Raw genomic sequence first — 13,913 nt, 5'->3', positions numbered from 1 at the left:
GTCCTGATTGCTCAGTGTCTTATTTTTTCTGGGGGCCTTGACCATGCCAGATAGTCTAACAATGTGACTTATGGTGGATGCTTTGGGTCACATATTATGAACTCAACCCCCAGAGGGACTGGAGACTCATTTAAGCTATATGGGCAGAACCATGTCTATGTGATGGAACCCCAGTAAAATCTCTGGATACCAGGTCCTGAATGAGCTTCTTTGCTTGGCAATACTCGGCAGTATGTGTTGTTGCCAGGAGTTAATGTTGTCCATGACTCTACTGCGAGAGGACAATGAAAACTCTTGTTTTTGGAACTGTCCTTAAATCAGTCCCATACCATATATCTCTTCTCTTGGCTATTTTTTTTTTTAAGATTTTATTTATTTATTTGACAGACAGAGATCTCAAGAAGGCAGAGAGGCAGGCAGAGAGAGAGGAAGGGAAACAGGCTCTCTGCTGCGCAGAGAGCCCGATGTGGGGCTCGATCCCAGGACCCTGGGATCATGACCTGAGCCAAAGGCAGAGGCTTAACCCACTGAGCCACCCAGGCGCCCCTTCTCTTGGCTAATTTTAATCTAAATTATTTTGCTGTAATAAACCGTAACTATGAGAAGAATAATTTCAGTCCCTTGTGAATCATTCTAGTTAATTACTGAACTTGAGAGTGATCTTGGGGACGTCCAAACTTAACAACTGGTGTCAGAAATTAGGGTGGTCTTGGGGACTGCTGAACTCTGCAGTGACCTTCCAGGTTAGTATCATACAACCAGAAGACTCAATATGCATCTCCAAGTAGTGCTGAAATGCCATTGTAGAAGGCTACTAGGAGGCCTTTGGGGCTCAGAGTACTCTGCATATTTCACACAAATAATATTTATAAACTAAAAACACTTTTCTAGAGTTCTCTTAGTAAGTTCAAGTTAACCTTAAAATGGTACAGTGCACAATGAACATCTCTTGGAGCTTTGTTAAAAATTAATACAGAGATCACAAATACAATTTGTGGAGAGCCATATTTCCCATTTAGTTGGGTTGATCCTCAAAGCAAAATAGGAAGATGGGATTTCAGGGGGTTATTCAAGATACTGAACTTTGAACCTCCACTGCTCTCTAGGAACTGTGTAAGGCTGATCTGCAAGAACAAAGCTGTGTTTATCCTCCATGTTATAATCACATATCAATCTTACATAAAAAGACAGCTATTATACCCCTCATCATCTTTTAATCTTAAAATGCTTTTTAGTTTTTCTAGTAAGGAACTTTTAGGAGAAAAGAAGTCTCTTTCTGAATCAAGACGTATGCAATAACTGTCTCTAACATTTTAGGAAAAAACTAGGTTCACTTATGCCTACATTTCCTTTCCTTTCACTGCTGTTTCAAAAGCATAAGACTATGGTGGGCAAAGTCCAACAAGTTTCTCAGTACATAGTCTGGATCATGTTTCTTTTCCTGGAGAGAGGCTATACCCTGGGGTTATCCCAGGCAAAGGTGATGCTATGCTTTCCTTTAAGAAGGTGACCTGTGGTTTATTAAAGCAGATATTATTGGAAAACAATTATGTCTATATAGAAAATTATTCTTCATATTGTTACTTATAATATCAGCTCAAATGCGCTAAAAATGAACAGGGAAAATACTAGAGGGAAAATAATACATTAAAATGTTAATATTGATTACCTTAGGTGGTATGATTATAGGTGATCTAAAAATTTTTAATTTTATTTTTTAATATGAACATGCATTACTTTTATAATAAAAATGATAAATGTTACTTCAAGGTTATTACCTGTAATTCCCCTTGCCACCACCCGCTTGAATTTTTCTTTAGGATTAATATTAACTGCCCTGGTGCGAGACTTAGTTGTTCAGAACCAGAAGCCACATATGCTGAAGTTACTTGAGCAATCTCTGAAAAGAAGACAGATAAGAAACTATGAATTCAAGACAATTAAAACACTATAGTAATTTTGCAACTTCATTATTATACATACCAGGTTTCTTGTTTGATGTTCCAGATTTGCTAGCACTCCCAAAACTCTGTAAGAAAAAGACATACTGTTTTACCATTTTCTAATAATCCAGATGTAAGAATGCAAAGGTTACTAGGAATTAGAGATTTCTAATTCCCAGGACTGTTTCTTTAAATGAAGATCAAAATAACAATTAGTCTTTTTTTTTTTTTAATTTTATTTATTTATTTGACAGACAGAGATCACAAGTAGGCAGAGAGGCAGGCAGGCAGAGAGAGAGGAAAGGAAGCAGGTTCCCTGCCAAGCAGAGAGCCCGATGCAGGGCTCGATTCCAGGACCCTGGGATTGTGACCTGAGCTGAAAGCAGAGGCTTTAACCCACTGAGCCATCCAGGTGCCCCAACAATTAGTCTTATATTAACCAAGTAAGTAAAGAATCCAAAACATTAATTATGGGGAGATCTGGTCTACTAATAGACATTATACACAAGTGGTTGATGCTGGCAGCCAATGATTCAACAAGAATAGCTTATTAAATGCATCTTTCCTGAATACCAAATGTGACCAGATACCTCTCATTTATCAGGTTAGCATCAATGCCCACCACCTACAACATACCTTAAGGCATATGTGAGTTTTACTGCTGCTACCTAGGAGTCAATGTTTTTAATTCTTTTGCATATTCCACCTGAACCTGACATAAGAACAAAAAAATCCATGCCCTGGGTAGCAACTATAACCTCAGTCTGACGTTACAGGACAGTTGCACCAACAACCTTTCTTCATTTCAGGAATCTGAACAAGCAAAGGGAAGGAACAGAACACCTTTCTTCTGTGAGTGAACACAGCTAGAGTGGAAGTACTGAGGCTGAAGAGATGTTAGGCAAGGGCTAACGATTTCCGAGCACTTACACGAACAGTATTTAGAAACCACCATTTGTGCAACAGATGTGGGTTACAGCCAATGAATTTTACATATAGTCACTTATTTAATTCTCACAACAACCCTATTAAGTATTATGATTATCCCCATGTTACAGAGAAGGAAACTGAGGTACAGAAAGGTGAAATAACTTGTCCAAGGCCTCTAAGTGTTAGAGCCTGAAGTCAACCTAGATGGTTCTCACCGGGCAGTTTGTGGATCCCTGGGGACGGTCCTTGCGCCCCTTTCAAGGGGCTTTTTCATTAAATAAAGACCTTTTTCATTCACAGTATTAAGACATTAATCGCTTCTTTTACTGTGTTGACATTTACCCCAAGGAGTAAAACTGCTGATGCCTTAGCATGAATCATGACAGCGGTGTGAAATTATACTAGAGGTCACAGTATTCTTCACAACCACATAATCACAGGACAAAAATGTCCTCAGTCAAGCAGTAAAAATGTTATGAAATCTTAGTGAAACATGATCTTTTTTTTTTTTTAAGGATTTTTTTTTTATTTGACAGAGATCACAATTAGGCAGAGAGGCAGGCAGGCAGGCAGAGAGAGAGAGAGAGAGGAAGGGAAGCAGGCTCCCTGCTGAGCAGAGAGCCCGATTCGGGGCTTGATCCCAGGACCCTGGGATCCTGACCTGAGCCAAAGGCAGAGGCTTTAACCCTCTGAGCCACCCAGGCACCTGAAACATGATCTTTTAAAAATTCTGTGTGACTAGATGGAAGCAAGCCTACAGCGTTTCCGCAGCATACTGAATAAAAGATGGCTATCTGAAGGAGAAGCACTTGTGTTATTCAACTGTGAGATGAACTGGGGTTTTCACGGGACGTTTTTACTTGAAAGAACAACTAAAGACAAACTCTTCAGACTCGGGATTTAGCAGACGTTTTCTCCAAGATAAAGTATGTCTGTCACATCAAGGAATACAGCTGACGGGACTTGTGGCCAATGATCCAATTCAAGATTTCAAGAGAAAATTGAAATTTTGGAAAACTTGCATCTACCACCATGAGTTTGACAGTTTCAAAGTATATGAAGATTTTCCCATGAGATCTATGGTGATATAAACAAATGAAATTTTTTGATATTGTATAATGAAATGTGGCAATACAAGGAATATTTGCATAACTCAGGGATTCCATCTTTACCAAATGACCAATGCATGGATTAAAAAATCCATTCAATGTCAAAACAGAGTGGTGAATTTTCATGTAACAGTAAGAAATGTTCACTGACATGGCTTTAGATTCATGTGTAACTAACCTATAACAATTTAACACTTACTAAGTTTTGGTATAGTAATATCAAAGCATAACCACAGGCACCAGAAAATGTTAATAAATCCTCCTGTTTTCTCCCATATCTGTGTGAGGTTGAATTTTCTTCACGTGTCAACCAAAAAAATGTGTCACCACAGACTGAATACGGAAACAGTGAAGAATCTAGCTGTCTTCAAGGTAAGCCAGACATTAAAGAGCTTTGCAAAAATACAAAACGATGCTACTCTTTCTAACAAACTTTCTTCTTTGTTTTTCATAAGAACCAAGTTATTTATATTACCATATAATGGATTTACTTTTGTTACTTTATTTTTTAAAAGACTGTTTATTTTTCAGAGGGAGTGAGCATAGGCAGGAGGAGTGGTAGACAGAGGGAGAGGCGGTCTTCCCGCTGAGCAAGGACTCTGTCCCACCCCCAACGTGGGACTTGGGATCATGACCCGAGCAAAAGGAAGACACTTTAACAGACTGAGCCATCCAGGCATCCCTACTTTTGTTACTTTAAAATAAGTATTTTTAAAATTCTACGGTTTTAATTTCTAATATGGAAAACAGAACTATGTGTAACCCATATATATGTGTATTTTAACCTATATATGTATTTTTAAAATACATTTAATAAAAGATTTTATTTATTTATTAGAGAGAGAAGAGAGAGAAAGTGGGGAGTGGCAGAGGGAGACGTAGAAGCAGGCTCCCCAACGAGCAGGGAGCCCAACGTGGGGTTCCATCCCAGGACCCAGGGATCATGACCTCAGCCGAAGGCAGATGCTTAACCAAATGAGCGACCCAGACATCCCCCACCCATACAGTTTTAAAAACTCTTTAGAGTGCCCAATAATTTTTTTTAAAGATTTATTTATTTATTTATTTAAGAGAGAGTGGGAGTGGGAGGGGAAGGAATCTCACGCAGGCTCCCCGCTGAGCGCAGAGGCTGACAGACGCAGGGCTGGATCTCAAGACCCTGCTGAGATCATGACTTGAGGTGAAATCAAGAGTCAGTTGCTCAACTGACTGAGGTACCCAGGTGCTCCTAAAATCCCCAGTAATTTTTTTTTTTTAAGATTTTATTTATTTATTTGTCAGAGAGAGAGAGAGAGTGAGAGCGAGCACAGGCAGACAGAGTGGAAGGCAGAGGCAGAGGGAGAAGCAGGCTCCCTGCGGAGCAAGAAGCCCGATGTGGGACTCGATCCCAGGACGCTGGGATCATGACCTGAGCCGAAGGCAGCTGCTTAACCAACTGAGCCATCCAGGCGTCCCCCCAGTAATTTTTAAGAATGTAAAAAGTTCCTCAAATCAAAGAGTTTGAGAACCGCTGTATTGTACGGCACTAGTGGTAGGATGAAAAGAGGCAGGAACTGAGCGTAGGATGAGTCACATTAACACCAGGGCTGCAAAGATTTACAAACTCCTTGAAGGTGATCCCTGGGATCTGGGACTCCTTCCTAGCTTCAGTAACCATGACGCCCAGCTCTACCTTTGGCTCCTACTCTTAGAAATTTCATGAAATCCTGTCCCTCTTATTTAACTGGTGCCACTTTCAGTGGTGTCCTTACAACCAAAGCTTGTCTATACATGGGTCTCTGTTTTCAGTATGAATCTCAATACACAAGAATGGAATAATTTTGTTTCTATATCAAAATAACTTCACCTCTTGATCTTTTGGCTTGACATAATTTGATGGAAAAATTCCAGTTCTATCTCCAATGCTTCCTGTCCACCACTCTCCGTCTTTCTGGGTCACCAGTATTTCTTCACCTTCAATGAAAGTCAAATCTCCAGGTTCTACACTCGAATATGAATAAAGTGCAATATACTCTGTAGGAAACAAAACAAAAAGAAACGAATTTTGGTTTTAAGAGTATAGAAAGCAAAAGATTATGTTAATCTCCAAACCTTGTGTAAATTAACTAAAAAAGACCTTGTAAGTTAAGGAAACCAAATGTGAAAAGATATTAAAGTAGAAAAAAGAATGAGGCAATTATTTAATAATTTTGAGAAAAAGATTATTTAACATAAAGCTTTATCACAGGGTTTCTTCTTTTCCCTACTGTAGCATCATCACCACCGTCTTATCACAGAGAATCCAAAAACACAAATAGGTAGAAGTACCTCTACAGAGTTAAGATATGAAAGTATTTTTTCAATTTCCTTACACAAAATATCATTTAATATGCTAAGTTTTTTTCTCTCTAATTCTTTTATATATCGTTATGGAAATGCCCAATATTGACATCCGTACCAGTAGCCAAGTTCTACCACAGTGACCCGGCTCCTAGCACAATGCTTGGCACAGAGTAGATGCTCAATACATACTGACTTCTTTGGGAAAATATATTGGCTTTGGTTTCCATCCCTGTCATTACTGCTATTTAGAATAAACAGTCAATGACCTGGTTGTAGAAGTCTTTCTTAGTTTCCAGTTAATTTTATTTGTCAACATGGAATTTCATATGTACATCATAAACTAGAAATGACTAGGAACACCATCTACACCCTACTTACTATTCATGTTCCCAGTATTACTGGGTGATTTAACAAAACCAAAAATGCCTGCAAGGTTTAGGTATGCTGCAATTAGCAAGGTCTCCCCCAAACACTCCTTCCTCCCTTCCTAGACTCACTTCACAAACTCATTCCACAGTGAACCTATGTATGGGTCCAATCTGGCTGGTGATCTGAGCTCTCTAATCTTTCACAGCCATGCCCTGACTCTTAACTTTCCCTCCGTCCACAAGAGCTTTCTCTTCCCTTGTCACTATGCGAAATTCTACTCCTTGCTTAAGATGATCCAAAACTGCCTTGTCCGTGGATTCATAGGTCCTATTCAAAATTCAGTTCTATGTACTCATTACATAATTTCTTACAGTGGTATGCCTATACTCCCCAGTCTACTGTGAGGACTTGGGAAACTGTGTTTTATTCATCCTTGTATTTTTCAGGCTTTAGCACAGAAACTTTAACATAGTAGATACTGAATAAATGGTTTAATTTATCATTAAGCTAATCTTCTTGAGCAGTGATGTAAACATAAAATGTACTTCTACTATTCAACTAATTTTACAGGGGACGTACATCATTCATTTATAAAGCTATGTAAGTGTTAAATAAATGTCAGAAACTTAGGGTGGATAATCTTTCATTTTTTAGTACATTGAAATAAAAAAATAAATTATTAGTCAGCCCAAAGGGCTATAGAAAAAAATTTCTTTGTAATAATTATGATAAAGTACACCTTGATTTCAAATCCTACTTAATGACTTATATGATACACTGTAATTAAAATGCAGTTTGTAAGTAAATGTATTAAAATTGCCTAACCTGGATATCTAAAATAACAGGAAAACAAAAACCTTCATGCTATCTCACTGTAACATTTTTCATTTATGATCTTATTGAGTCTATGCTGAATTTTTATAGTACCGATTTTCCAAAAGTGCCATATGTTTTCTATAGTCTCAATCTTCACATGAAATAGCTAAGGGGCAGGTTCCTCTAAGTCTACTTTAACAGCGAAGACATGGAAACAAGGCAAATAACAACTGTGGGAACTCAGACAATGAGTCAATAGCTAATCTGACTCCCATTTAATTTACAGCTTGCCAAAAACTCACCATCTCCAACTGTATAGGCCGCAGAGGTAGGTTTCTTGTTTATAGCTGCATACAAAGCTTCTGATCTGCCAAATAAATATACAAACCGATTTTAAAAAATAATGAAACAAAGACACCAACAAGCAAAAACCAAGAAAGGCGATCAGCAGGTGTTTGCAGTACTTTCTTTTAGGGCTTTCTAAAATTAATTTAAATATTGTCTCAGTACACAGGCTAGAAATATTCTCATAACACAAAATCGTTAGGGGACTAAGAAGGGCCTAGTTATAAACCTCTAAATGTTTTAATGAAGTAATTTCAACATGATTTATAAATAGTTTTTTTAAAGTGTGAGTTACTTTGCCTTTCTAGAGGAATTTAAAAGACATAAGTGCTTTGGTAAATGGACAGTAATTTAGTAAAGCATATAGGGGGCTTGGCTTGGTATATGGAGAAACAAGAAGAACATAATATATTAATTTTAATATTTGTTTTGAGCACAGAACTTTATTTTTATATTTCAGAAACAGTAAAGCTTTTAATTTCCAATTTAACCCAAGAAACTGTCTTTAAAAATGTGGAAGACTGTCGTACTTAAGAACTGGACATCTGTAGGATGTACCAGTGCTCCCCAGGACCCTTGAGGAAATTATACAGTAAGGCAGTTCTCAGGGAACAGAATGGAAACTTACTACAGCTCATGGTCCCAGCTTAACAGACTGCCTTGTTTAAGGCATGATCTCTCCATTACTGTAGGCTTTCAAGTTGTATGCCTTATATGCTAGAAAAGGTCAGGAACTGAATGAAAAGTTAGCGGGGGAAAGCATTTAAACTTACTATCTTTGCACTTATGTCTTCTACTCCATAAAATGTTATGGTGTTTAAATAGATAATTCCTATCAAGGGCCCAGCTCAGTGCCAATATGCACCTGTCAGCTCTGAACTGCTATCACTTACAGAATTTTAAGTCTAAAATTCCATGTCAGTCTGAAGAGTAAATTTCTGCATTTGAACTAAAAATTCCTACAAAGAGTCTCAGCACTGAGAAGGTTTTTAAAGATTAATTTACTTTTTTCATCTCATCAATTAGAAAACTGCAAAGTAGGTAATTCTATACAGCCTGACAAAAAAAATAGCAGAATCCGAACTCAAGCCTCTTGATTTCCAAAGACCTATCTCTTTCGTTCAATCAGATCACTTTTCTATTTAGATCAATTTCCATGAAAAACACAAGAGACAGCTCCCCACTGCTACATTAGAGTACTTATTTCTTAAGCATCTTAAAGATGTCTGATGATCTGACTCCTCTGCACTGGGAAATAAAGGCCAGAGACCTTGTCCACTTGCTGTTCTCTGAAAATGGATTCAACTGACTGTTCGTTCACTGACTCCTCTGCTTATTCACTGAGCTAACATGACTGAGAAGCTAGTGTGCACCGTGATGACACGAGGCAGGGAAAAACTGAAAAACAAACAAAAGACATGGACCCTGTCCTCCTGGAGCGTATGCTCTAGTAAGGGATATGGTTAAGATAATGCGTAACTATAGCCCAGTCTCTTCTGAGCAGTTAGAGAGGTGTGATCTTCAAGGAATTCTGGAGGCCCAGAAACTGCAAGCCCTCCACTCTGGCAAAGTAAACCTTTATTTAAAAACTGACAATGTAAAATAAACAAGGAAGAAGTGCTCCAAAGGAAATGAAAAAGAACTCTAATTGACCTGATAGCACAAAGAAAACAACAGATCTCAAATTTTAAGCACTTTGAAAACTTTAGGAATCAGAAATAACTAGAATAAAAGATGTTCTAAAACTGATATAAATATCTGAAACACACTTTTTTCACTCCAGAAATTGCCCTCCTGGTGGTCAAACTCAAGCGTAAATGTTTTACATTCTACGGTGGACTCACTAGGGAAAACACCAACATTCACATCTCACGGAAACACAAAATGCTTACTCTTCCCGCTTGACTTCACTCCCAGGGATGATTTTGACATAAGATTTTGGAAACCATCCTCTTCCTCCATGTACCTCCCCAAACCACCAATTTTCTTGCTGCTCCAAGACAGTAATAATATCATGTTTTGAGAAGTTCAAGTGGTTATCTTTCTTTGCAGTCCAAGAACAAAGGGCCTGTGCCTTTAGGTTTTCTACAACTTGTCCCTGTGAATACAAAACCACAAAATTAAAAAAAAAAAAAAAAAGAAAAAGAAAAGGTAACCGTGACTTCTTTTTCCTAATATATAACTTATTAACTGTTTAAACAGAGACAAGTTTGGTGTGGTGGTGACTTAAGATAACCTTTATCTATCAACCCATTTAAAATGACAGATGACGGAACATTTGAATAGCCTTCTGTTTGTTAAAGACTGAACACCTACCATTCAAGGAAACATCTTGGCACAAAGGAACACTAGATTGTAGGAGAAACACTGGACACTCAAGAAATGTTTTCATAAATCCATCAAGCTGACATCATGGAACAAGTGCAAAGAGCTACTATAGCTCTTCCTACCCTCTAGTTCCTGACTCCCTCCGTGCAGTCACTATAGGTCAAAGGTCGCGCCACTAACCAATACACATGGGCTGTGCTCTCCTCCCTCCACTTCTTAGCTTTTGTTCCCCAACTTCCTCCTGGTATTCTTACTCATTCTCCTTTCCTTGCTCCTCTTGGAGGAAGGAGTGTTTTGTTGATAAGGCTCATCTCTTTACCTGTGCCCTAAATCTTCTATTATACCCTCCATTTTCCAAAAATATTTTGTAACATCATGAAGTGCCTCTAAAATAGCTAATCTCTCCACCTCTCTACTTAGTTTCTACTTCTAAATTCCTTAAAGACAGGAACTCAATCCATTTTAATTTAGGTTCTGCACCCACCACTCTATTGAACCTCTTCTTGACAAGGTCACTGATAACATCAAAGTGCAAAAAGCTTCTTCCAAACCCATATCTTCCCTGATGTCTGAACAGTGCACATCACTTACACCCCTGTCCTTCAGAAAACTCACTCTCTGGTGCTTGATGGATTCCATCTTTGGTCCAAGCCCTTTCCTTGCCTGTTTCCACATGACTTCCCTAAATTATCTTATTTATGTCTATACCTTTTCAAATCTTTAAAAAAAAAAAAAAAGATTTTATTTACTTATTTGTCAGAGAGAGAGAGAGAAAAAGAGAGCACAAGCAGGAGGAGTTGCAGGCAGAGGGGAGATGCAGGCTCCCCACCGAGCAAGGAGCTGGAGGTGGGACTCGATCCCACTAAGATCATGACGAGCCCAAAGGCAGAGTCGCTTCCTCAAATATGTATCTTAATTACAACTTTATCTCCTGAGCTCCAGTCTTGTAAGTCCGACTCTGCTTATGTGGCCTTCCCACCACATTGTCTCTAAACCAGATACCTAAGTTGCAGGTGTGGGATGCATTTTTGGAACCCACAGAACCCACTCCTCTTGTGATGCCCACCAAAGACAATGCCATCACCTTCCTTCCCGTTACTCGAGCTAAAGATCCTGAAGATACATAGAAGGGAAATCCATTTCCTCTCCATGTTTTCTCTCCTGTGGCCCGGGCTCACGCCATCCTCTCCTCCCCGGCTCCTGCAGCACCCTTCCTCCTTAATCTCCTTCCTTCACTTCCTTCCACCCATCCGGCCCCTGTACTCTGGTGGGGTTAGGTTAAAATATATACCTCTTAGAAACTTTCAGGTGCTGCCCACTGCCAAGCTGCTGGGCACTGTACCAAACATTTCACAAAGAGACCTCCACCTCTAACTGTGCTTCCTGACCCTTTCGCCACGAATCCTGTACTCTGGCCACACCATAAATAATTCTCATCCTGCAAACTCTTTGTGTTAACATGCCTCACTGATCTTCCCCAACTTATTTTTTCACAGGAATAATGTTCCTTCTCTGTTTGCTAAAATCTCGCTTATCTTCACCTTCCCACTCAAAAACCTGGCTCTTTGTGAACCGTGCTCCAATTTCCACAGACTGAATGAGATCTGTCTCAGCTGTATATACCTCAAGACTTTGCAGAGTATCTTTATGACAATACTTCTCATAATTTATAATTATTTATTTCTTTTTTAAAAAAGATTTTAAAGATTTATTTATTCAGTTGAGAGAGACCACAAGCAAGCAGGAGGGTAAAAGGGAGAGGGAAGAAGCAGACTCCCCATTGAGCAGGGAGCCCAAAGGTGGGCTTGTTCCCAGGGCTTGGAAATCATGGCCTGAATCAAAGGCAGACACTTGACTGACTGAGCCACCCAGGCGCCCCTACAATTATTTATTTCTTTGTCTCATTAGATTATGACTTCTTAAAGCAGGGATTTCTTTTCCCATTAAATTTCTAGCATGTAATGAGATGCCTGGAACGAATGGTCACATAATAAACATTTTTTTGAAAGAAGGCATATCTCTGGACTCTACTGTGATGAAGTCTGTGCTTTCTTTTCAATAATGTTCATGTAAAAATGCTTGATCTGTAATTTAGAGGTAACAGTTAGATGTAATGATCACATCTACATCAGAGGGTAAATATACATAACATAGTTCCCACACAAATAACTTTTTTAAGAACAAAAAACCAAAACCTCCCAAACCCAAAAAACTTCTTACAGCAACTATGAATTAAGAATAATATAATCAGACTTGTAACAATGACATTTTGAGCTTAGAAACCTTAACTAGTAATAACTGGATGCTATGAAAATGAATCACTGGGAAACTTCTAAGTAATAATTTCTTTACATCACACTTGGACAGTAAGAATAGAAACCAAATGCTACAAACTCTGATTAAAAGAGTAAATGATGCCTTTGTACAAAAATCTTCATTCTATTTTATGTGAATAGAAGCAATGTCAAAGAATAAAGAACACAGGACGCTCTGTCAGTTGAGTGTCTGACTCTTAGTTTTGGCTCCGGTCATGATCTCAAGGTTGTGTGACTGAACCCCGCGTTGGGCTCTGCGCTCAGCACGGAGTCTGAGTTTCTCTCCCTCTGCTCCTTCCCCCACTTGTGTGTGCTCCCTCTCTCTTCCCCTCTCTCTCTCTAATAAATAAATAAATCTTAAAAAGGAAAAAAAAAGGATAAAGCACACAAAATTAAAAATACACACCTGTCCATGAATCGGTGATACAGATCCAGGGGACACAGTACGAGTAAAAGCTGACTTTTTCTGCCATGACGTATTAACAGTTAGGTTTGTAAAAGATACATTTTGATAATCAGTCACTGATGCTGGTTGATTTGAAGAAAGTGATCTGTAAATACAACACTTCGATGTAAGTACAGTTAATCATTTAAAATCTAGTGAAGTACTACAAATTTATCAGCTTGTATGTAATTTACTTTGTGTTTAAACACAATTTGTGGGGAAAAAGTTCATGAACAAAGTACTGTCCTACATTTTTATTTATTAAATTCCAGTATGAAATTTGGAACAAAAGGGACTCTTGGAAAGCCCAGCACAGATTAGATTATGATTACATAGCAGGCTGACACAAATACCTATTAAGAATTTATACATTACCAAAAAAATGCATAAACTCCACTGTTAGCAAAAACTTACTCAGAGGAAGTTGAGGTAGCAGACACAGATACTGTAGGGGGAAGTAAGGCCTTCTTAGGAGACACAGATTTTTCACCTGATGGCATTTTTTCTACGTAGTTGCATGGAAACCAGCCAAAATTTCCTTGAAAACTACCATAAAGCCAACCAGGTTCTCCTATGGTTTTTTCATCAACCTATGGAAACAAAAACAAGGGTTAACAATGGTTAGAATGCCACGGATTTACAAAGGAAGAAAATGCAGACTACTGTATAGTAGCCTCATTTTCAGAATTAAGTCCATTGAACTAAAGAGTCGATGCCATTTTCTACAAATTAATAGGTCACTCACTATCTCTAATGACTGACAAAGTGCCTTTTTAAAATTTAATTTTTAATTCCATCCAAGTTAAATATGAAAATAGTTTACAAAAACAAACAGCATTCCACATGGTTTATGATAGAAGACCCTATCACTCATTATGCCCTGATTTCCACTCCTCATAGTAACTTGCCATTTTCATTGGTTTCTTCTGTATTACCTTCTTTACCTCTAAATAACGTATTTATACTATTTCTTGAATGTTTCAATTTTAGA

The 13,913-nt window shown here is 38.3% G+C and overlaps 1 protein-coding gene across 14 annotated transcripts in view; it reads right to left on the bottom strand.

The window, feature by feature from the left end:
- ITSN2 (intersectin 2) overlaps positions 1 to 13,913 on the bottom strand; it is a 140,124-nt gene that overhangs the window by 43,107 nt on the left and 83,104 nt on the right. For all 14 annotated transcript variants that reach the window (XM_045079304.1, XM_013052956.2, XM_045079303.1 and 11 more), the window contains 7 exons: positions 13,337 to 13,512; positions 12,884 to 13,028; positions 9,727 to 9,932; positions 7,792 to 7,856; positions 5,829 to 5,995; positions 1,984 to 2,029; positions 1,779 to 1,900 (listed from right to left, as the gene is read on the bottom strand). In XM_045079304.1, the coding sequence (XP_044935239.1) occupies positions 1,779 to 1,900; positions 1,984 to 2,029; positions 5,829 to 5,995; positions 7,792 to 7,856; positions 9,727 to 9,932; positions 12,884 to 13,028; positions 13,337 to 13,512 (927 nt within the window). The remainder of the gene's footprint in view (positions 1 to 1,778; positions 1,901 to 1,983; positions 2,030 to 5,828; positions 5,996 to 7,791; positions 7,857 to 9,726; positions 9,933 to 12,883; positions 13,029 to 13,336; positions 13,513 to 13,913) is intronic.

The sequence above is a fragment of the Mustela putorius genome, unplaced genomic scaffold, assembly GCF_011764305.1.
Source record: "Mustela putorius furo isolate JIRA1106 unplaced genomic scaffold, ASM1176430v1.1 tig00000281_pilon_pilon_pilon, whole genome shotgun sequence".
Taxonomy (NCBI): domain Eukaryota; kingdom Metazoa; phylum Chordata; class Mammalia; order Carnivora; family Mustelidae; genus Mustela; species Mustela putorius.
This window is presented reverse-complemented; position numbering and strand designations above follow the sequence as displayed.